General features: G+C 43.0%; 1 protein-coding gene across 8 annotated transcripts in view; it reads right to left on the bottom strand.

Moving 5' to 3' along the window:
• The window catches only part of HUWE1 (HECT, UBA and WWE domain containing E3 ubiquitin protein ligase 1), a 334,325-nt gene that overhangs the window by 95,549 nt on the left and 216,490 nt on the right, over window positions 1-22,286 (bottom strand). For all 8 annotated transcript variants that reach the window (XM_068112748.2, XM_068112754.2, XM_068112750.2 and 5 more), the window contains one exon: window positions 4,443-4,621. In XM_068112748.2, coding sequence (XP_067968849.2) covers window positions 4,443-4,621 — 179 coding nt within the window. The remainder of the gene's footprint in view (window positions 1-4,442; window positions 4,622-22,286) is intronic.

The following is a 22,286-nucleotide window of genomic DNA, read 5'->3' as shown; positions in this document are numbered from 1 at the left end:
TTCTGCTTGACAAAAAGGCCCTTCATATTTAATTAGCTTCATAGTCAGGGGGCCAGGAGCTGAACCTGGAAAGTGGTTCCAAAGTTTTTTTCTCAGTGTTTTCATGTTATATAGGTATTGTACTCTATGAAACTGCATGATGGCATTCTCTCATCATTGAGCATTTTCATATAACAGGTTTTATACAAATGCGGCTATCGGGACGCAAAACACTGGTTTTAGGGGGGTGGGGGAAAATAGAAATACCCTTATATCTTTACAAGCATTCAAGCTAGAGTCTTGATTTTTTGTAAATGGGTGTATCTTGACCATACCTATTCGTGGATCAAAGGTCAAAGTCATATGTTAAGGTCAAAGGTCAAATATCTGGGTCAAACGTGTACAACGCAGCATTGTTTATACACTGATATATTTCTCATTATACTGAACCTGTATCCATTGTTATAACGTCTAATGTCTTGTTATAAGGTCTCATGAGCTCAATACTGAATGAAGAAATGCTAGACTACATAATATTTATTGAGTTCTTTATGATTTTATGTTCAAAGATTACATCAAATCTGGTTACGTAAATGATCTGTATATGGTGTACCTATTCATAGGTTACGAAACCACCAAAATTGTACATATTCTGTATTTGGTTTTAAAATCATTCTCAGATCATAAACATCATCAATCATCAGTGTTATTGTAATCATCACCATCTTCCCCTTCATCGCTTGTTTCATCATCACTATCAGGTGATATAGTATTCACTCTGTTGTGACATACTGATGCTGCATCCTGTTGCTGACAGGCACAGAAGACTGAGCAAGTCATTCCTACTTTGTTTGTTTTTTTGTTTTTTTTTGTATACTGAATTGAGGCTCGTGAAAGAGCTAACATTTACTTCACAAACAAATCAACCAGACAAACAAAATACCCAAAAAGAGGGAGCGGAAGACAAGATGGGGAGAGCAGGGGAAGCACATAAACACAACATCCGAGAGCAGGGAGATGTGTGGAAGGGAGAGGGCCCGGGGGGAGGAGGCATGGGAAGGGGGGGAGGAAGAAGTATAAAACACAAGGACACCAAGGACTTCCTGGACAGAAGTTGGTATTTCAAAAACGTGGAATTGGGGTGAAATTAGCAGGGGTAGAAAAGATCAAGGTTTTGGATGGGGGAAGATAAGAGATGGTGGTGAACAGCTGTTTTAAAGACCTGGAGGGTGGAGTGGGATTGAAGAGAGTGAGGGAGTTTGTTCCAGAGGCAGGAGAAAAGAGGAATGAAGGAGTGAAGGTGAGCAGAGAGTCTTGATTTTGGCAGTTTAACCATAAGAGGGTTGCAGGCAGATCTTGTGCGACCTGTAGGAATATTTGGGGGACAGAGCCCAGAGAGAGCTGGGGGGGGGGCAAAGCCAGAGAGGAGTCGGGAGGAGTCGGTAGAAGACGGAAAGACCACCAACCTGCCTGCGGTGAGTGAGTGAGAGGCCCTTGGAGTTCTTATTGCCTGTAACAGTCAATACTGCTTTCTGTGCGGGGATTGGTGTTGAGGGTGTCAACTGATACACCCTGCCAGTACCCCTGGCTAATCGTGTTGATTCTTTGGTGCTGAATTCATTGTATCTATCAAAGACTAGATCGACATCACATTTGGAGAGCTTCTCTGCTATTTTGTGCTTGAAGGCATCAATGTAAGTCTGCACATTTCCAACAGCAGGCCAACCAGGTATCCAGAGAAGGGCACACCCATCAATGACAGTGACTTCTATTTCTTCCTGGGCTACTCTTGATGACACCTCAATTTTCATATCTCTTTTCAAGATGGATTTAGATGTGGATATCCGCATGTCACCAGAGTCTACAAAAAGAGCCGTTGGCAGTGGAGCCAATTCATGGGACATCAGATGGTCAATGTCTATATCCCTATTACTGGCCTGCAGACATATGACACGACTGTAGATTAGGTTTGTATCAAAAACCTTCTGTGTGCCGATATTTACAGACTTCTTCGTGTCTGCCATTGAAGTTATCCTTCTTTCAATCTTGTGATGAAAGCCTCGAGGTAAAGCCTCTGTAAATTCCCCGGATTGTTTGCTCCCGATTTCAATTGATTTGTGAACATTAACTGTTGAAGATGATTGTACCCTTCCAGTAACTATGTTCACAATTGATCCCTCTGGGTGCTGCTAGTGGTCAAGTGGTGGTATGCACTGGGCCATCTTCACTCTTATGTCCTGTCGATCCTTTGCATCAGATTTTATCCTAGATTTGCTTTCTTCTTTGTGCACGCTTGCCTGCCTGGTTACACTCTCATCACCTCGCATTTCAGCTACATCGGTAGCTATCTGACTGCAGACATGTAGGCTCAATGCCCAAGATTTCAAAGCTTTGGGGTTGAGTGTGATGCCTATTATGCCATGCTTGCCTTTGCCATATCTCATGAACGTGGTCTCCATGAGCATATCAGACCAGATTCCATTCCATATGCCATCAATGTGCCTTACAACGTGGTCCCCTTTGGTGAAATGCTGTAGAACATGTTGTGGGAGAGTTGTGGGAGTTGTGTTACACCATATACAGATCATTTATGTAACCAGATTTGATGTAATCTTTGAACATAAAATCATAAAGAACTCAATAAATATTATGTAGTCTAGCATTTCTTCATTCAGTATTGGGCTCATGAGACCTTATAACAAGACATTAGACGTTATAACAATGGATACAGGTTCAGTACAACAAAAAACCACCGTTTAGAGGCCATTTTCCCCCGCAAAGCGGGGGTTGGCCTTTTCGGGGACCGTGGTAGTTGTTGTTTTTTGGTCCCCTTTTTGAAGCAATGTTTTACGGCCGGATGCCCTTCCTGACGCCAACCCTTTTTGCCGCCTTCAACGACAAACAGGGAATTACCAGTGAACTGGTACTCAATTAGCCGACCTCGGAAGGATGACAGGCTGAGTCAACCCCCCTGGCATTAATTCGGCGATCGACCGAGATTCGAACCCAGGATCCTAGGATCCTAAGCCGGCACCCTAGCCGCTAGCCCAACACCAGGGATCAACACCAACACCAGGTTCAGTATAATGAGAAATATATCACAGTGTATAAACAATGCTGAGTTGTACACGTTTGACCCAGATATTTGACCTTTGACCTTGACCTATGACTGACCTTTGGCCCACGAATAGGTATGGTCAAGATACACCCATATGCAAAAAAGCAAGACCCTAGCTTGAATGCTTGCAAAGATATAAGGGTATTTCTATTTTCCCCACCCCTCTAAAGCCAGTGTTTTGCGTCCCGATAACCGCAATTGTATAAAGCCTGTTATATGAAAATGCTCAATGATGGGAGAATGCCATCATGCAGTTTCATAGAGTACAATACCTATATAACATGAAAACACTGAGAAAAAAAACTTTAGAACCACTTTCCAGGTCAGGCCAAAATATGCATTCGACCCCCTGACTGTCATGTCAATATCAACCTATGACAATCTATCTATAATTCCAGTAATCTCTGTTTGTTTGTTTGTCTGTGACCGCTGTTTCTCGACAACCACGGGTCCGATATACTTTAAACTTGCCAGGTATATTGCTGGGGACCTGAGGATGTGCCTTTTCAAGGTTTCATATTAATCGGAGAAGTAGTTACCGAGCTATGTCCAAAAAACGATTCAACCAATCAGAGAGCAGCGAGCTATCACGTGTGCCGAACGTGCCGAACAGACTCTGCCTCGGACGGTACATTTGAGAGCGTATTCATTTATTTCACGTTGGCAAACTATGTTGGCGTTAAACTATGTTTTAAAACTAATTAAAACTAATTTGCGATTCTTTCGCTTTCCTGCGCGTTTGTGCACGCTATGGCGATTTCTTTACCAAACTCCGCAAGCCGTTCGCTTTGGACCAAACCATTTCATGTAAATAGAGGGGGGGGGGATTGTCACCGTACTCGCAAGCCGTTCGCTTTGGACCAAACCATTTCATGTAAATAGAGGGGGGGGGGATTGTCACCGTACTCGCAAGCTGTTCGCTTTGGACCAAACCATTTCATGTAAATAGAGGGGGGGGATTGTCACCGTACTCGCAAGCCGTTCGCTTTGGCTTTGCAAATGGACCAAACCATTTCATGTAAATAGAGGGGGGGGGGGGGATATAATTTTAGATATATATATAGTACGGGCATGCCCTAGTATTTATAAAAGCAACCATCTGTGAATCAGTTCATTTCACATGGAATGACCGAGGTACAATAATTAAGAGATAAAAACACTTCACAATGTACAATTATCGAAATCTCATGTTGTAACAACAGAAACAAAACTTGTCCTTGTGAAGTACGCAGGGCACTTTTCCCTATTTTTGCACTTTATTCTAGATATAATGTATATTCCATGACAAACAAACTAAGCCAACCATGGTGGGACATGCAGAAACAGAGAAAACGAGGCACAGTACCTGACTGGCATGTAGCATTGGTCTGTTCCTGGAAAAAGTCTTCCAGAAGGTCCTCCTCATTGTGAGAGATAATGTGCACATCGTCATTACCTACAAGGAGGCGTGTGCGGCCACGACCCTGCATGGGCAAGCTACTACTCAGTTGCAGGATGTCTGCGGCTGCAGAAGGGCCAAGCAACCTACAGAAAACACAAGGCCGAACAGAGAGAAGTAAGGAGGTGGAAAAAAACATGAAACAGAGAACTCAATTGACTGCACAAATAAATCAGCAACAAATCACTGAGATTATTACCACCGACACCGAAGGTGGACGGAGTTTATATGTTTTCACCCCTGCCTGTCTGTTTGTCTGTATCTCTGTCTGTGAGCAGGATATTTCAAACAGTTATGGACGTATTCACACACAACTTGGTAGAAAGGTTGGGTGTGAGACAAGGACCAATTAATTCGATTTGGGTGAAGATCTGGATCGAGATCGTGACACTATAATTTTTAAAATCATTCTTCACCATTGAGAGATAGGGCCAAAAACTATATATAGCATGATATGTCAAAGTTGTGGACAAGTTATGACAAAACTAAATGGACGAGTTGGGTAGGTGACAAGACCAAGCCGATTACATTTTCGTTCAGGTCCGGATCCAGATCTGGCCTATCAGTGGGATACAAATGTAAACAGTTCAGCCTGGCGGATGTATGTGGTCTAGCGAGTGCTGTTCTAGTTGCTTATGGACACCGGGAACATGTAATGTCCAATGGCTGCACCTAATGCCTCATGTGCATGTGTTAGCCAATTCTCCTAACAGTCGTGCTTCATTTTCATCGATTACTAAGAGAAAGACAAGGGGACACAATTCTTGTCAGAAAATATTTATCCTTCTCCTCTAGGATTACACCTCCTTGTTATCCGAGAAGTCCCAAATAACGAGAGCAAATTGTGAGTTTGTTCATGCTGCATGAGCATGTAATTGTTGTATGTTTGAGCAAATAAAATAAAAAATTCTAAGAATGTGGGCAACCATCAGCCTTTTCCAATTTTCAAACAAGCTAAATTCTGTTTCGTGTTATCGACGAGATTGCTCTGCAAAATCTTAAAAGGGGCCAGTCAAGCATACCTCCACCCCTATTCCTTGGAGGCGCCTTGGGTGTATTTCGCAATTTGTCCAGTGTCAGAAGCAATTTTCCATTTTAAATCAGATTCTGAAAATTGCATCCAAATTCCACGATCGTACAAAAGTCATTGCTTCTAGAATTTAAACAATGAAAAAGTCATGACTGTTTCTGGTTTTTTTTCTCTGCCTTTTCCAGGGATCCTGATGCAAGTCCCGAATGTGAAAAGAATGACACAAATCCATGCTTTTAAGGGCTCAATTTGAGGTAGCAAAATTCCACGCAGGCCGTGTGCCCCAGCCATTTATAGTGCACTTTTGTGAACCAATCCAAGGGACGATTTGATTTCACCCTGCATTACTTCATTTGTTCATAGCATACAAATCCACTTGTTACCACGAACAAAAGTTACACAAACAATCGCACCAACTCATTTCCTCTCGACCAATCAGATCATCAATTAAAGCATCGAAACGATGCAATGCAGGAGCATTGTTGGTGCATCATCTATATAATAATAGCGTAAGGACTCGACTTTGTTATCCCTTTTACGCCGCACCCAGTGACCCGATGCCCACGGCACGAATGGATTTACGATCTACGAACCGCGCTCTTTGTTTATCACGTACAGCCATACTCGAAAAATCTGAATTAGCCGACGTTGGGGCCCAAAAGCATCCGATTAACTGCCGATACAACGCCATGTTATTGGCGTCTGCTGGGTGAAGGCGAAGCAAGCCGTCCGCTGATTGGACAGTCGAAGGCGACAGCAAGCCATCCACTGAGTGGACAATCCTGAGCATGCATTTGTGCCGGTGTCGTCGATCGCGGTGTACGCTAACCTCATCAGGTGGGTTTACCATAATTTCTAAACATTCCGTAAACTGGGTATCTATTTGCCTGCTCCTGTCTTCTCCCACGGCCAGTTATATGTGGCATGTTCAAGAGCACTGTCGTTCAAAGATGTGTATATCAAGGTTGATAATACGAGTATGCAAGGAGTCGTCAGAGGCTTGACTATTACCCCAAACATTGTTTATCCAGAAGTTTTAAAATAATTTCAACCTCTGATACTGCGTTCATTGCATTATATTCCTACTGCTCTGCCTTGACATTGACACTTACCAATGCGCTAGTATGGGGCTAATTCCAGTCGATTTACTAATCCGTTCATTTTTTAAAAGTCTATGGTTCTACTGCTGTTCCTTTCCATTGACACATACCACTGCGCCAGTGTGGCCAGAGTGGTGCTATGCCGATTCCTATTACGAATCCATTCATTTTTCAAAAGTATATCGAAGCATTGTCATTTAAGTAGATTGCAATAAATACGTTGTTCATATACGCACTCTTCATTCTCATCTTTCTTCCTAACTCTTACTCGGACAAGCAAATCCCCGATGCCATCCATAATGGTACACTCTATCCATACACCACATCCTCCCTTCCGTGGATGTTCCATGGGTTTCGGCGAGTGTATAATAATCCAAGTCAAGGTCCCGTCAACTGATGTTACGTCAAGCTGCATCAACAAATTTACGGTCAGCTGAACAGTCTCTGCATACCCATGTGAAGCATATGTTGCCAAACACATTCATCATGTGTAAGAAGCCAGACCGTGCCATCACATTGGGAAGAAAATTAACAAGACAAGCTTGCACAGGCTGAAACCACTCATGCAACTAGGTACCAATCGATAATAAATCTAAAGCAATTTGTTATATGTGACAATGAATAGTTCAGAAATAATTAAGCACAGACATTTCACATATACCTTCTTTTTTTTTTTACAGCGTATCCCATAAGGCAAAGTCATCTAGAACAGTGTTTGCCTATCTGTATGTACACCACAGGTCAAAAGTTTTAGAACACCTCAATTTTTCCAGTTTTTATTGAAATTTACGCAGTTTAATGTCTCAATGTACTCTTAAATTAAGCATAGAACAAATAAACAATTGGAGATTAAAAAAAGGAAATCATAGAATCATTTTGTTTAACAAAATTTAATTTAAATTTTTGACTCAGCAAAGTAGCCACCTTTTGCAGATATAACCGCCGAACACACTCATGGCATTCTTTCTGCAAAGGAAAACAAATATTGTTCGGGAAATTCTTCCCAACCAACACTGTTGCAGAAGTTCCCACAAATGTGTTGCACTTGTAGGTTGCTTTGCTTTCACCCTTCTGTCCAGTTCATCCCAAACCAGATAGATGGGGTTTAAGTCTAGAGACTGTGCTGGCCATTCCATGAGTTGAAGCCTACCGTTTTGTTCTTTTCCTCGAAGGTAGTTTTGACATAGCCTGGAGGTGTGTTTAGGGTCATTATCTTGCTGTAGGATGAACCCCTGACCAAATAGGCATATACCAGAGGGTATTGCATGGTGCTGCAAAATGCTGTGGTAGCCCTTTTGGTTCAGGGTGCCAGTCACTCTGTGCAAGTCGCCGACTCTGGATCCAGCAAGAGCCCCAGACCATCACGCTTCCTCCTCCATGTTTGAGAGTTGGTGTCACACACTGAGGAACCATTCTTTTCACCTACTCGACGGCATACAAAAACCCTGCGTGATGAACCAAAGATTTCAAATTTTGATTTATCGGTCCATAAGACCTCCTTCCAGTCTTCAGTAGTCCACTGGCGGTGCTTCATGGCCCAGGCAAGCCTCTTTTTCTTATTTTGCCATCTTAGCAATGGCTTTCTTACTGCCACTCGACCTATCAAACCTGCAGCTCGAAGTCTTCTCTTCACAGTTGAAACTGAGACTTGCTTACTTCGACCAGTGTTAAGCTGTGCTTGAAGCTGTTGTCCTGTGAGCCGCCTATCACACAAGCTGTTGACTCTCAGAAACTTGTCTTCTGATTCTGTTGTGGCTTTGGGTCTGCCAGACCTCTTCCTGTCAGTTTCCTCCAGTTTCCCAGTGCCTTTTGATGGTGTAGGAAACTGTACTAACTGACACTTTGGCTTTCTTTGCAATTTCTCTAAAGGAATGACCTACACTTTTAAGGGTTATAATGGTCTGTCTTCCTTTGTTAATTGCCTTTTTCTCACCATTATTATAGCAATATACTACTTCCTGCAGTACAATATTGTCCAAATAATGCTTCAGAGGGTGTAATAATAGTCTGTTCCAATACTGCTTTTATACAGACAGGGGGTTTGTAATCAAGTAATCAGCAGATGGGACACCTGTTGGAATTGTTTGCATCAACTTTAAAGGCTTAATTTACTTACATTGCTGCAGAACAGCTGTAAGTTGTTAACCCATTACTTGTTCAGTGAAGAAGGCCTTTTTTTTTTTTTTTTTTACAAAATAACTGCTATTTACAATCCCTGGTGTTGGGCTAGCGGCTAGGGTGCCGGCTTAGGATCCTAGGATCCTGGGTTTGAATCCCGGTCGATCGCTGAATTAACGCCAGGGGGGTTGACTCAGCCTGTCATCCTTCCGAGGTCGGCTAATTGAGTACCAGTTCACTGGTAAATCCCTGTTTGTCGTAAAAGGCGGCAAAAAGGGTTGGCGTCAGGAAGGGCATCCGGCCGTAAAACATGGATTCAAAAAGGGGACCGAAAAACAACAACTACCACGGTCCCCGAAAAAAGGCCAACCCCCGCTCAGCGGGGAAAAATGGCCTCTAAAGGTTTGTTTTTTTTTTGTTTTTTTTTACATTATTTTCCCGTTTTTGCTACAGTAAACTTTTTTTTTTTAACCTCAAGCAGTTTACTGCTTACCTTCGTACCATTTCAGGTTATTCACTGGACTTGGATCGCTTAAATTTCAATAAAAACTGGAAAAACTGAGGTGTTCTAAAACTTTTGACCGGTGGTGTATGTATGTGTGTGTGTATGTATGTATGTCACTCACAAACGTACACCAATCAGAGCTGAGGATCGGGTCACATGACAGGGTAATGCGATTACGTCTGTGATGTGATTATGGCATACAAGGGCTGAATCCCCACACTGCCATTTTGATTTCTATACCATTCAGGCCGAACATGTCGTCGACCCTGTCATGTATCACAATCGCCATGCTCTACCTTTACGTTTTACATTCAGTGGTGCAAAACACAAACAAACCGATTGTTAAAATGACCATCAAATATTGAAAGCATTGGCATTACGAATCTTCCAACAACACAGTACGTATAGGCCTTAGGCTTCATGCCTCACCTTCAGGCCGCTTCGGACAAATTAGCCAAGGTTCCTGAAAAAGTAGTATCGTTTTCGTAATAATAATAACGTTAATAATAATAATAATATAATAAATAAAATATAATCATAACACTATAATCCCTTTGTCATGACTGCAAAGTTACTGGATTGAAGCAGTGTATGGTTGGCTCATTGTCGATTCTAAACATAGAATAAACCAGTGTCTCAATGCAATCTCTTCACTTCCATGGTGACAGACAGCAGAGACTTAGAGTACTTCAAAATAATTTAATACTTACATTATTTGCAAACTGATCTCGATCTAGATCTCGCGAGATCTTGGAGACGGCAGCAGGGATTCTCGAAGCTCCACGCGGTCTCCACGTTTTCAAAGTTAAGTCTGTTGACAATTGTATTTTGTCGAAACTGTATTTATCTTTCGGTGTGTGAAGTTATAGTGTGCACCTTGGAAGTTTCTCGGTGTTTATCTTTCATAAATTAATCGTCTGTTTGCCGCGTCGCGAGCAAGGCCTTTGCCGCGTCGCGAGCGATTTGAAATCGAAGTTAAGTAATTGTTCCCATTTGTATTTTCGTTATAACTGTATTTATTTTATGGTGTGTGTACGTATATTGTGTCCCGAGGAAGATTTTCGGTGCAAATCTTTCATACCTGTATTGAAAATCGTGTTAATTCGTGTTGTGTCTTGAGGCCTTGTACAGTGTACAACCTTGAGGCTTTGTTTTTCTCTCAGCGGTCCGTCGTTTGTGATCCAATAACTTTTGTTCTCTGTTTTCCCAGTCTTTTCACCCCATAGCCTACTTCCTTGTGTAAATCTCAACTCAAAAAAACAAAAACATTTCCTTCTCTGTTCTTATTCTTTGTTCTCATTCGTTTATTCATTCTTATTCGTTCGTTCGTTCTTCGACCACGTGTTTCTCCCCCATTTCCCCAGATAGTTTTCACTGTTATTAACCTTCAATGTTTACACTTTCCCCTCAAGTTCTGTATTCCGTCATATATTATAACACCTTTTTCTTCTTCTTCTTTAAAAGGCTGCTTTCGACTTGCTCACCAAATCTATTCATCCCAAAAAAAAATTCCATCTCCTATAGTGCCTTTTTTCTACATTCCCTAAACTCTCCTGCACTCCATCCTCCATCCAGCGTCCTTAAACGTATTTTTAACTCGAAGGCCACAAGAAACTCATTTTTCAATAAATGTTCGTTTCCCATTAATCGTACACTTTCTAAAATCCAATCTCACCCCTCCCCTCCAAATCTTCCCCATAACCCCTCCCCTCCAAATCTTCCCCATCACCCCTCCCCTCCAAATCTTCCCCATCACCCCTCCCCTCCAAATCTTCCCCATCAAACATCCCTTTCAAATCTTCCCCCTTTCCCCTCCCCTCCTAATCCTCCCCATCACCCATCCCTTTCAAATCTCCCCCCTTGCCCCCTCCCTCCTAAACTACCCCCTCACCCCTCCCCTCAAAGACTCCCCCTCGCCCCTCCCCTCCCAGACTCCTCCCTCACCCCTCCCCTCCAAATCTCCCCCATATCGCATCCCTTTCAAATCCCTCCCCTTGTCCCTTCCCTCCCAAACTCCCCCCTCCCCTTCAAATCTCCCCACCCTCATTTCTTCTCAATTTCCCCCCTCTCACTCCCCCTCCTCAAAGCGTCCTCCCCGCTTCTTCCCCCTTCCAACTCTCACCTCCATCTCCCCCAACCTTCTGCCTCGCTCTTCCCCCTCCTCAAATAACACCTCATTGTGCCTCACCCAATCACCATCAAACCTTTTGTCCGTCCCATCCTTCCCTTTCTCCGAGCTATTCTGAAATCTCTGACACACCTTCAACAGCTCTCCCTACCTCTTCCACATCTTACCCTACCCCTCCTCCCCCCTGTTCTGTATCCGATGCTCCCCCTTCCTCTTCATTAACGGTATGGACCTCAAACATCCGGGGCCTTCGTTCAAACTTAACTGACCTCTCCATACAGGTTGCTTCTGTCAATCGAGACGTGATCTGCTTAACAGAAACTTTCCTCCTTCATGATGTCTCTGATTCCTTAGTATCTCTCCCGGGTTACTCCCTCCTCCGGTATGATAGACCTGAGCCTCGTCCTGGAGGTGGGGTTGCTATCTTTATCAAAAACTCTCTTCCTCACTCGCCCTGCACTGCACTCTCTCCACCTCACCCCCAGGAATACCTCTGGCTACGGCTTCCCCTTCGCTCCCACCTCTTGATCATATGTGTGCTGTACCGTCCACCAAACAGTGATGACTCCATCTACATCTCGCTGTCTGATAATATGGACCAACTTCTATCGACTCATCCCAACTCTCTCTTCCTCATATGTGGTGATTTCAATTGTCACCATGCCAGTTGGCTGGGTGTGGGTACCTCTCTCGCCAGCCATGGCTCCTCAGCAAAGGACTTCTGCGACTCACTGGGACTGACACAATCTGTCAATTTCCCGACCTGGATCTCAGTCAACGGAGCATCTTCTCTTCTGGACTTGGTTATGACTAACTTCCCTGAAAATGTCTGCTGCTCTTCTTCTGCTCCAATCGGATCATCTGATCATGTCCTTGTTAAAGTGGACATCTCTCTGACCATTCTCAGGGAGCCTGCTCAGCATCGACGAGTCTGGCATTTCACTCAGGCCAACTGGCACGGTCTTCAAGCAGCCATCAATCATCTGGACTGGTCTCCCATCTCTACCACCTCTGACATCAACTCATCCTGGGAATTCTTCTAAAGTAAATTGCTCTCTCTCATGCACAGATTTATCCCATCTCGTCTTCAGTTGTCATACCCTTCCTCCCGTCCATGGTACACGGATTCTTGTGGTGAGGCTGTTGCCCAGAAACAACTTTCCTTCGTCTCCTGGAAGGCAAATCCAACGGAAGGAAATCTAATTTCCTTTCACAAAGCCCGAAACAAGTGTGTGTCCACCCTCAGGAGAGCCAGGAAACAATATCTCTCCGTCCTCAAGACCGAACTCTCTTATCTGTCTCCCTCTTCCAAATCCTGGTGCGTCTGGTCAAATCTGTATATGGTGTTTGTTCCCCCTCCATCCCCTCCCTTACCTCAAACGGCTACACAGCTGACTCCGCACGTGAAAAAGCTGAATGCCTCACCTCTGTGTTTGCCTCTAAATCTTGTGTCCCAAACCCATCCCTCTCTGTACCCACCATACCCAGTCGTACCCAGCTGCTCCTGGACTCCGTGTCCTTTCCTCCTGACAAGGTGGAAAAGTTTCTGTCAACCCTCGACTCTGATTCTGCAACTGGACCCGACGGCATCAGCCCACGGGTACTAAAATCCTGTTCTTCCGCTCTTTCACTCCCTCTCTCTGTTCTCTTAACCCTCTCTTTTGCTCAAGATCAACTGCCATCTGCTTGGAAATCAGCCAACATCACCGCTTTGCACAAAAAAGGTGCAAAAATAGATCCTAGCAACTACAGACCAATCAGCCTTCTCCCAATTGTCAGCAAAGTCATGGAATCCATCATTGCTTCGGATATGAAATCTTTCCTCTTCTCCAATGGCTTGATCTCTGATCATCAATTTGGTTTCAGACCAGGTCACTCTACTCTGGACATGCTGCTTCTGCTGTCTCAACAATGGATGGAGGTCCTCAATGCCAAACAGGAAATTAGAGCTGTCTCCCTCGACATGTCACGTGCCTTCCCGCCCTGGTCTGGCGGTCTGGCGCCCCGCTCTGCTCACCAAACTCTCCTCCTTTGGTATCCATGGAAATCTCCACGCATGGCTGGCGGACTTCCTCTCTCGTCGTCGTCAACGTGTGGCCCTGAATGGGTTTCTCTCATCTCCTCTTCCTGTTCAGGCTGGAGTTCCCCAAGGCAGTGTTCTGGGCCCTGTGCTTTTTCTGGTCTTCATCAATGATCTCTCTGACTCTCTTGAAAATCCTCTCTATCTCTTTGCTGATGACTCCACTCTCTGCTGCTCCATTCCTCATCCCTCAAATCGGCAGTCTGCAGCCTCCTCACTCTCTGCAGACCTGGACAAAATCACAGACTGGGCAAACAAGTGGAACATGTCTTTCAATCATGACAAATCTCACACTCTTACGATGTCTCTCCGAAAAGACCGACTGGACAACCCTCCCATCTACTTTCTGAATAATCCTCTCCAAGAAGTTCTGTCACTCAAGCTTTTGGGTCTCACTATCTGCCATGATCTTTCCTGGGAAAACCACATTTCCAAGCTGGCCTCCAAAGCCAGTCGCCGACTGGGCATCCTCCGTCGTGCGAAGTCCTTCCTTGGCACACCTGAGCTCCTCACCACATACAAGGCTTTCATCTGCAGCTCAATGGAGTACTGCTCTCCCCTCTGGGCTGGTGCTCCTGCCTCACACCTAGCTCGTCTTCACGCTGTTGAAACCAAAGCGTTCAGAATCATTGGAATCTCCCGCGATGACGCTATCTCCGAGGGCCTTTCACTTAATCACCGCAGGCAGGTTGGTGGTCTTTCCGTCTTCTACCGACTACTCTCCGGCCTTGCTCCCCCAGCTCTCTCTGGGCTCTGTCCCCCAAATATTCCTGCAGGTCGCACAAGATCTGCCTGCAACCCTCCTATGGTTAAACTGCCAAAATCAAGACTCTCTGCTCACCTTCACTCATTCATTCCTCTTTTCTCCCACCTCTGGAACAAACTCCCTCACTCTCTTCAATCCCATTCCTCCCTCCAGGTCTTTAAAACGGCTGTTCACCACCATCTCTTATCTTCCCCAATCCAAAACCTTGATCTTTTCTACCCCCGCTAATTTCACCCCAAATCCACTTTTTTGAGGTGGCTATTGACTTCTTTCCTGGAAGTCCTTGGTGTCCTTGCGTTTTATACCTATCCTGCCTCCCCCCAGGCCCTCTCCCTCCAAAAACATCTCCCGATGTCCCTGCTCTCAAATGTTGTTTGTGTGCTTCCTCCCCTTCTCTCCCCATCTTGTCGACCGCTCCCCTTTTATATACTTTGTTTGCTTGTTTGTTTGATTTGTTTGTTTGATAAATGGTAGCTCTTTCACGAGCCTCGACTCTGTACACAAAATAAAAATAAAAAAACTGGTATCCCCACCCAGATCATACTTTCATCTTCAACTAAAGTGTCAAACAAGCCCGGCTACCCCGCTCTTAGACTTTCGGTCTTGTTTTTAAATCTTCTTACCTGCAGGTCTGTTTGCCATCTCTAAATTATTACAGTCATTCTGTCTACTGAATTCATTACTTCCAACACCAATGGTGGACAGATGTTATGTTTTCACTCTTCTGTGTCTGTCTGTCTGTGAGCAAAGTATCTCAAAAAAGTTATGGATGGATTCGGAAGAAGCTTGGTGGACAGGTTGGGGCCGTGACGAAGACGAATTGATTCGATTTTTGCGAAGATCCAGCGAAGAATTTTTGGAGTGATTCTTCACCACTGAGAGATAGATCCAAACACAAAATAAAGGTATCCCCAGCTTAAAGACAACAAATGGTTTCATTAAGGCCTATTCATCGCTTAACGAAGGTCTTTATTTGCTGCAACAAACGAACCATCAGTGTCATGGTGATTGGGCAATGTCACTTTCATGGCACGTTTTTCCACCAATTAACCTTTCAATGGGGGGTGGGAATTAACTTTTCAAAAGGCATTCGAATAATTAACTTCTCAGAACGAAAGGGTTCAATAGATCGCCTCCAACAAACTTGTAATATAAATAACTAGTTTCTAGATCCGGATGTTCAACAAAATCTAATCAATTCATCCTTGTCACACCCCACCTGTTCACAAAGATTCATCTGAATCTGTCCATAACTTTTTGAGATAATCTGCTCAAAGACAAATAAACAGACAATAGGAGTGAAATTAGAGTGCTTACTTCCACCAGGCTGAACAGTTTATGTTTTTTATCCCACCGATGGGCCGGATCTGGATCTGTACCTGAACCAAAATCGAAATGGTTTGTTATTGTCACCTAACCAACTCATCCACCTAATTTTGCCATAACTTGCCCACAACCTTTTCAAATATTATTCCATGTATTGTTTTTGATCCTATCTCTCAATGGTGAAGAATTACTTTAAAATTCTAGTATCCGGATCTGGATCTTCACCAAAACTAAATCATTTTATCCTCGTCACATACCCCTCTCCACCAAATATCATCCGAATCCATCCACCGCTTTTTGCGACTTCCTGCTCACAGACAAAGACAGACTAGGATGACAAAATGCCATCCGCCCGCCTTCGGTGGCAGAGGTAACAATTGTGTGAAGATGTAGAAGATGTCTATGTGAGAGGGAAGTTGTACATTTGTAGTGTGGTTGGTGCAATTGTGTATTTTATTTGTTGTGGGATTGAGAAAGAAAAATATCAAACTAGAGTGAAGTTGATGGTCCAAGTTCCACCAGGAATGATCCAATATCTGAGCTCCACCAGGACTATGAGCTCCAAGTTCCACCAGGAATGATCCAATATCTGAGCTAAAAATAAATCCCGTTTTGACCCGTGACCCTAAGTCCCCACCCCCTGGGTCATGAACCCAGTGTTAAATCCCCCCAAAAAAATCGCTACACATTTCATGCATCTCCCAATGTTGATTGCATATACAGTTTCGTTTTAAAAGGTTGTAAAATGTGCCCGTAATTGCAGTTTGCGGTATTTGACCCTTTGACCTTGCCACAAGGGGCTGGTTCAAAAATGACACTGCTCTTGCACCTTGGTCCCATGTGGTGATCAAAATTACCAAGTCTGGTGAATTTCTGCCCAACCATTTAGGAGGAAATAGTGTAGCAGATGGATAGACAGGAATCTATTACAATATCAACCCTGGTGTTTTCAAAATGCGTGGGGGGAAATATGTTGTGATGGCAATCCATAAAAGGATTGCGACATTGTATTGTGGGGTCATTCAAAAAAAAAAAACTTAAAAAAAAAAAAAAACTTGTCAGGATGGAATTCCAAAAACAAACAACTAAACAAGACAAGAAGGCATGCCAAGGAAGGAATGACCCCACAACACAACATTAAAATGCATGTTGTATTGTGGGGTCATTCCTTCCTTGGCATGCCTTCTTGTCTTGTTTAGTTGTTTTTTTTGGAATTCCATCCTGACGTTTTTTTTTTGTTTTGTTTTTTCTGATTTGTTTCTGTTATCGGCTTGGGAGGAAGAATTGAACACCCGGTTAGAATTGATTCAGCCGATTGAAACCACATGTCAAATCCCAAGTTCTTCAGTCAATTACCTGCCTGTAGCGGCTCCAATTCTGTGGAGTTGATTCATACTATGCCCTATCATTTTGTTGATCAATAATAATTGGTTCTTTGGTTCAGCAGGTTTTATCAAAAGCCTCTCCTGTCATGTTCTTTATATTATAAAACATCATACTACATAAAATATGCAATTGGGTGTCATTCTGTCAGTCTGACAGAGATACATTTCGTCATTATTTATCCAATCTCAACTAAATTTGACAAGGGGATTATGGGTTACAATGGTGTTCTAACTACTTTATTTACCCCCACCACCCCCATCCCATTAATGGGGTTTTCCACCTTGGGTGAAATCCGTGTTAAGGTGTATATCCGTGTTAAGATAGCTAATTGTGGCGTTTTTATGCCTCCAACGACAAAGTTGCTGGAGGCATTACGTTTTTGGGTTGTCCGTCCACCCGTCCTTCCGTCCTTCCGTACGGGCTAAACCTCGTTTTTCTCAGCAACCATATGTCCGATTGAGACGAAACTTTCAGGGTCAGAGTGACACCCATGCAGAATGTTTTGATGATAATTGTGATGTCATAGGTCATGTGGTATGGCAGCCATCTTGGATTAAAAGTAAATAATTAAAAAATATTTATCGGAAACCGCTGAATGGGAAAATATGAAACTTAGCACATTGTCAAGTACTCCCAATGGGGAACAAATGCATGATAATGATGACATCATAGGTGAAGTGGTATACCAGCCAAAAATGTTTTCATCGAATTCCTTATCCTAAAATGTGAAATTGCATGCACATGATCTAAGACCAATTTGTATTGAAATATTAAATTTATGACATCATAGGTCACATGGTTTGGCAACCATATTGGATTGAAGGAAAATATTAAATAATTATATCTCTGAAACCGCTCACCCTATCGATGTGAAATTTTACAAATGTCATCTAACAGCACTGTTGCATATACTTTGAAAATGATGTCATAGGTCACATGGTTTTGGCAGCCATCTTGGATATGAAATCAAACCTGATCCGGTCAACACAAAACTTCACAAACATGATCCCCTACCCATACATATGCAGAGTGATGGCATCTACCCGTTGTGGGACTATGCGGAGGCATATTGGCGACACAGTCGCATTGTTATAGTTTAAAGGTGGCTTTTAATATCAAAAGTAATAACAGCACTAATGATAATTGTATAATATTGCTGCATGAAAGGGGTGGGAGGAGGGGGGGAAGTGGGAGGGAAATTCCAAAGCTGGACTGGTAAGCAAAGTATGGTCTGCGTGTTTCGAGTAGATTAGGTTGCCATGTAACAGAGACTTGTCAGAGCAAGTAGTTTGTTACACGTGATGCTGATGAGGGCAAGCACATGCTTGTTATTTAGTTATTGATGTTGAAGGCTGCAGTCACAGACTATATAGCCCTCATTGAGGAAGACCTTTATATATTATAAATAAAAGAGCTGCATCAATAGAAAAGTGAAGAAAGAGAGAAAAGTCTGAGAGTTTTTGAGGAAGTAAAATAATCTGCTTTTTGAAAAGGGGAAGATCATAAGTGTTTGTAAATACATGGGAAAGTAGAGTTCCAGAGTTTGTCAGTGGATGGGGAAGAAACAAACATCATTAAGGCCCAACATCGAGTTGCCAATGGCCACAATAATCATGTGATGTAGTGGCTTGTTGAGTATTCTGTGGTCTCGCTAATGGTGGAGGTACATAAGCAGCAAGTTCCTGAGAGCAGACACCAAAATAATATCTGTAAAAAAGAGAGAGAGAGAGAGAGAGAGAGAGAGAGAGAGAGCCAACTTTGCAGCGTAATTTGAATGGGTCGAGTTCTTAGGTCAGATTGGGAGAGTTTATAGGTCTGATTACTTTAATTATCACGTGGTGCTGCTCTAATGATCATGTGGTGCTGAGTCTCCATCTAAAAGAAGATGTGCACTTTGAAGATGTGCCATTATTTACGAAACGTATCGGATCCAAAAACTAAACAAGCAGAAAAAGGAAGCAGGTAGAAAAAGAATACAAAGTTCGGAAAAGGATGAGCAAGTATCAACCGGCATGGGAGAGAACGTTTATGTTGCTTGGTTACGAGGAAGATTGGGATGTTTTGTTCTGTAAGGTGTGTAGGGAGGAGAAGGTGAGAGGAACGGAGGCTAGAAGGAAGCAAAATGTGTTTTACACCACAGTGGCTGAAACACTGAAATGCAACTGCAGCAGAAGCAACAGTTACTCCACCTCTAGTGACAGTAATTTTGACTAGACCAGTCTCGGGTTGTCATAATACTTGTTTTCTAACAAAATCCTATGCCAACGGGCATGTCACATAAATTCACACTGTTAAATTAACTGTTCTTTACATCTAATTTTGATCCAATATTTTTTGAAACTGACTGTTCATCAAATAAAAATACTCGAAGTTTTACAGTGACAAGTGTTTTAGTACTATTTTCGAGATTTCATGCCTACAATTATCTCGTCAATAGCTGAAAGTTGTGTAAAGCTAACAATTGTTTTGGAAAACGCAATAAATGGCTCAATATGTGAAGAAATTTTTCTTCAGCAAATATTACAATTGTCCGAGTATTACTTTGCTGAAGGTTCAGAGGTACATGATTGAATAGCTGACAGGAGTGTCCTGTCTGCAAGTTGCAAGGTTGCTGGTATGGAAAACACTGAAATTTGATCTGTAGGTGTCATGAGTAATAGTAATTTAACTGAGTAATAGGGGATTACTGATTTGATGGTCTTTGATTCACCAGCAAATAATACATGGTTGGGCCACCAAAAAAATAAAAATAAAAATAAAAAATAAAAATCTGTTGAGGTGGCACCACGGACAACAAAAAAACAAAAAAAAAAAAACAAGCGTGACTCCTGCTTGAATGTTAAACCTTTTGCAGATGTGCCAGTATTTCTGCACCAGTACTCCATACATCGGTGTGCCTTTGTGTGCCGAGCTGGGAACAATACACTTGTGCCGAGCTGGGAGCAAATAAGTTAGGAGTAAAGCGAGTACCTATGATCTTTTAAGGATGGACTTTGATCGAAGGAGGATACTCAGTCTGTGGCTGGCTTTGGAAGACCGTTTTGCAATGTGGTCAGCCCCAGAGAGGTCACGGCTGATTGTGGTGCCTCAAAGTTCAAGAGACTGAACTTCTTCTGGTGGAAAAATCAAGGAAATCGATGTCAGTTTTTGTTTGACGATCTTTCCAAAGCACCAAGGTGAGGCGTGATATTTTCCAGGATTGAAGGACATGTTCCATTTCGCAGACCAGAGTCAAATATTTTCCACATCAACAGAGAGAAATGCAGAGCTGCTGTCTGCCTAGCAGAGGGATGGGGGTATAACACAATGTGGAGTCATCTGCAAAAAGGAAAAGGATTTTCAAGAGCATACAAAAGGTCATCAATTTCGATCAGGAACAAGAATGAGCACAAAACACTGCCTTGGGGAATTCCAACCTCCACTGGGAGAGGAGAGGGGAGCATTCATTGATGGCAACACTTCACTACACGAGTGGAGGAAGTAGGAAATCTAGGAATGAAGGCTGTATTCTATGCAACAAGCAGAGCTTGGAAAGCAAAGCAGGATCCCAGACTGTATTGAATGTCCAAAGTATCCAAAGAGACATTCCTAACCTCTCGTTTGAGCTCGAGGGCCTCCAACCATTGCTGTAAGAGGCCAGATTTGAATGTCCAGGACAAAATCCAAAGAGAAGGTCAGAGTTTGAAAACGGGGACGATTTGACATCGGAAGAAACTATGGATTCCACGACTTTGCTTGTAACTGGAAGCAAGCCTGTAGTAGGCCTGTAGTAGTTGATAGGGTCTGTTTTGCACCCTTCTTTTGGACAGCAGTGATGCTGACATCAGTGCAGAGGGAAGGTGGCCAAAGAAAGACAGACTGAGAAGGGCACATAGAGGGGGGAACAAGAACGGCAGAGCAGGATTTGAAAACATGGGCACTAGGGTGCATCAAACGCCCTTAGGTTCTTGGATTTTAATGTCTATTCTCTCAAATGTTACACTTGTTGGTAGAAGTATGTATGCAAAAAATAAATGAAATCAGAGGTGGTCCTGGGTGGCCACCGGCCACTTTTATATATTTAGGGCCATTTTCGGGGCCGCACTATGTAAAAATGTTTGATTTTGTTATTTTACACCCAAACCTAGTCATGTTTGGTATCAAATTGAAGGTCTTGATGAGAGGAATACAAATATAACAATTTTATGCAAAAAACGATGGTTTGATAATTAGTTTGTATTTTTACATGAATGAAATCGGAGGTCTAATCGTGGGTCCCATACTAGTAGTCTAATAATATCCTTTATTTTCTTTCAGATGGCAGATAAGAAGACCAGATTAGCAAGTGCCATTTTTGGTCTTGGCAATGCTTTTACAGAAGCAGATGGTACATTGACAGGAGTCCGCCTCCCAACTTGCCGGCAGGTTCTTCGATGATGCGTGATGTGGTACATCCAGAAAGAAATATGTGAAGGCAAACAAACTCAGCCACTGAAATGGAAATCTGCCAGCATCGTCCTTATCCAGCTGAAAAAATTCTACACTAAAGCAAATATTCCTATGCTTTCAGACCATCAATGCTGCAAACTAATACTTGACCTTCTTAATGACAATAACAAATTGCGTCAAATACCTGTTTCTCGCCGAGAATCTCCAAGCACTTTGGCTAAGTTGCAAACCATGAATGAACGTCTTGATAAGACCTTTGGTGTATGGACAAAAGATGCAATGACAAACATTAAGAATGAGGAAGATAGAGTATTTTTAGAGTCAATGAAATCTGACAGAGTAGCCTCATTTGGTGGTGTTGACAAGAAGAAAGTTGATAAAGATCATAGAAAAGAAAAACGCCTCTTAGCGGAAGCTTCAAGACGAGAACGTCATGAATCATCCAGTGTGCAAGAGATGACAATTAGTTCTGTATGCTCTGATGATAGTGACTCTGCAGATAGCTTGGAAGAAACTGAAGAAGAGGCGATTCCAGAGTTTCAAAGGAAGCGTAGTCACCACAGATCAACATATGCAGGTACATCTGCCTTTATTCCTCATGATATTCTGAAAAGACATTCAGTTGTGTCTGTTGCTACTCGACTAAACATAACTCCTGTTCAACAGGTTGCGCTCACCAAAGCTGTAATTCAAGAGGCAGGAGGTGATCCACGTCGTGTGGCCAAGTCGTACTCAACTGCTGATAAGGCTCGACGATCAATAACAAGTGCTATCGCCAAAGATATTCAAGAAAATTGGATCGCCCCAACAGCTGCAACACTTCACTGGGATGGCAAGCAGATACCAACGCTCACAAACAAGAATGTCAAGGAAGAAAGATTGCC

The sequence above is a fragment of the Myxine glutinosa genome, chromosome 4 (assembly GCF_964187855.1).
Source record: "Myxine glutinosa chromosome 4, kmMyxGlut1.1, whole genome shotgun sequence".
Classification (NCBI taxonomy): domain Eukaryota; kingdom Metazoa; phylum Chordata; class Myxini; order Myxiniformes; family Myxinidae; genus Myxine; species Myxine glutinosa.
Note: the sequence above shows the minus strand (reverse complement) of the source record. Positions and strands in the feature narration are given on the sequence as shown.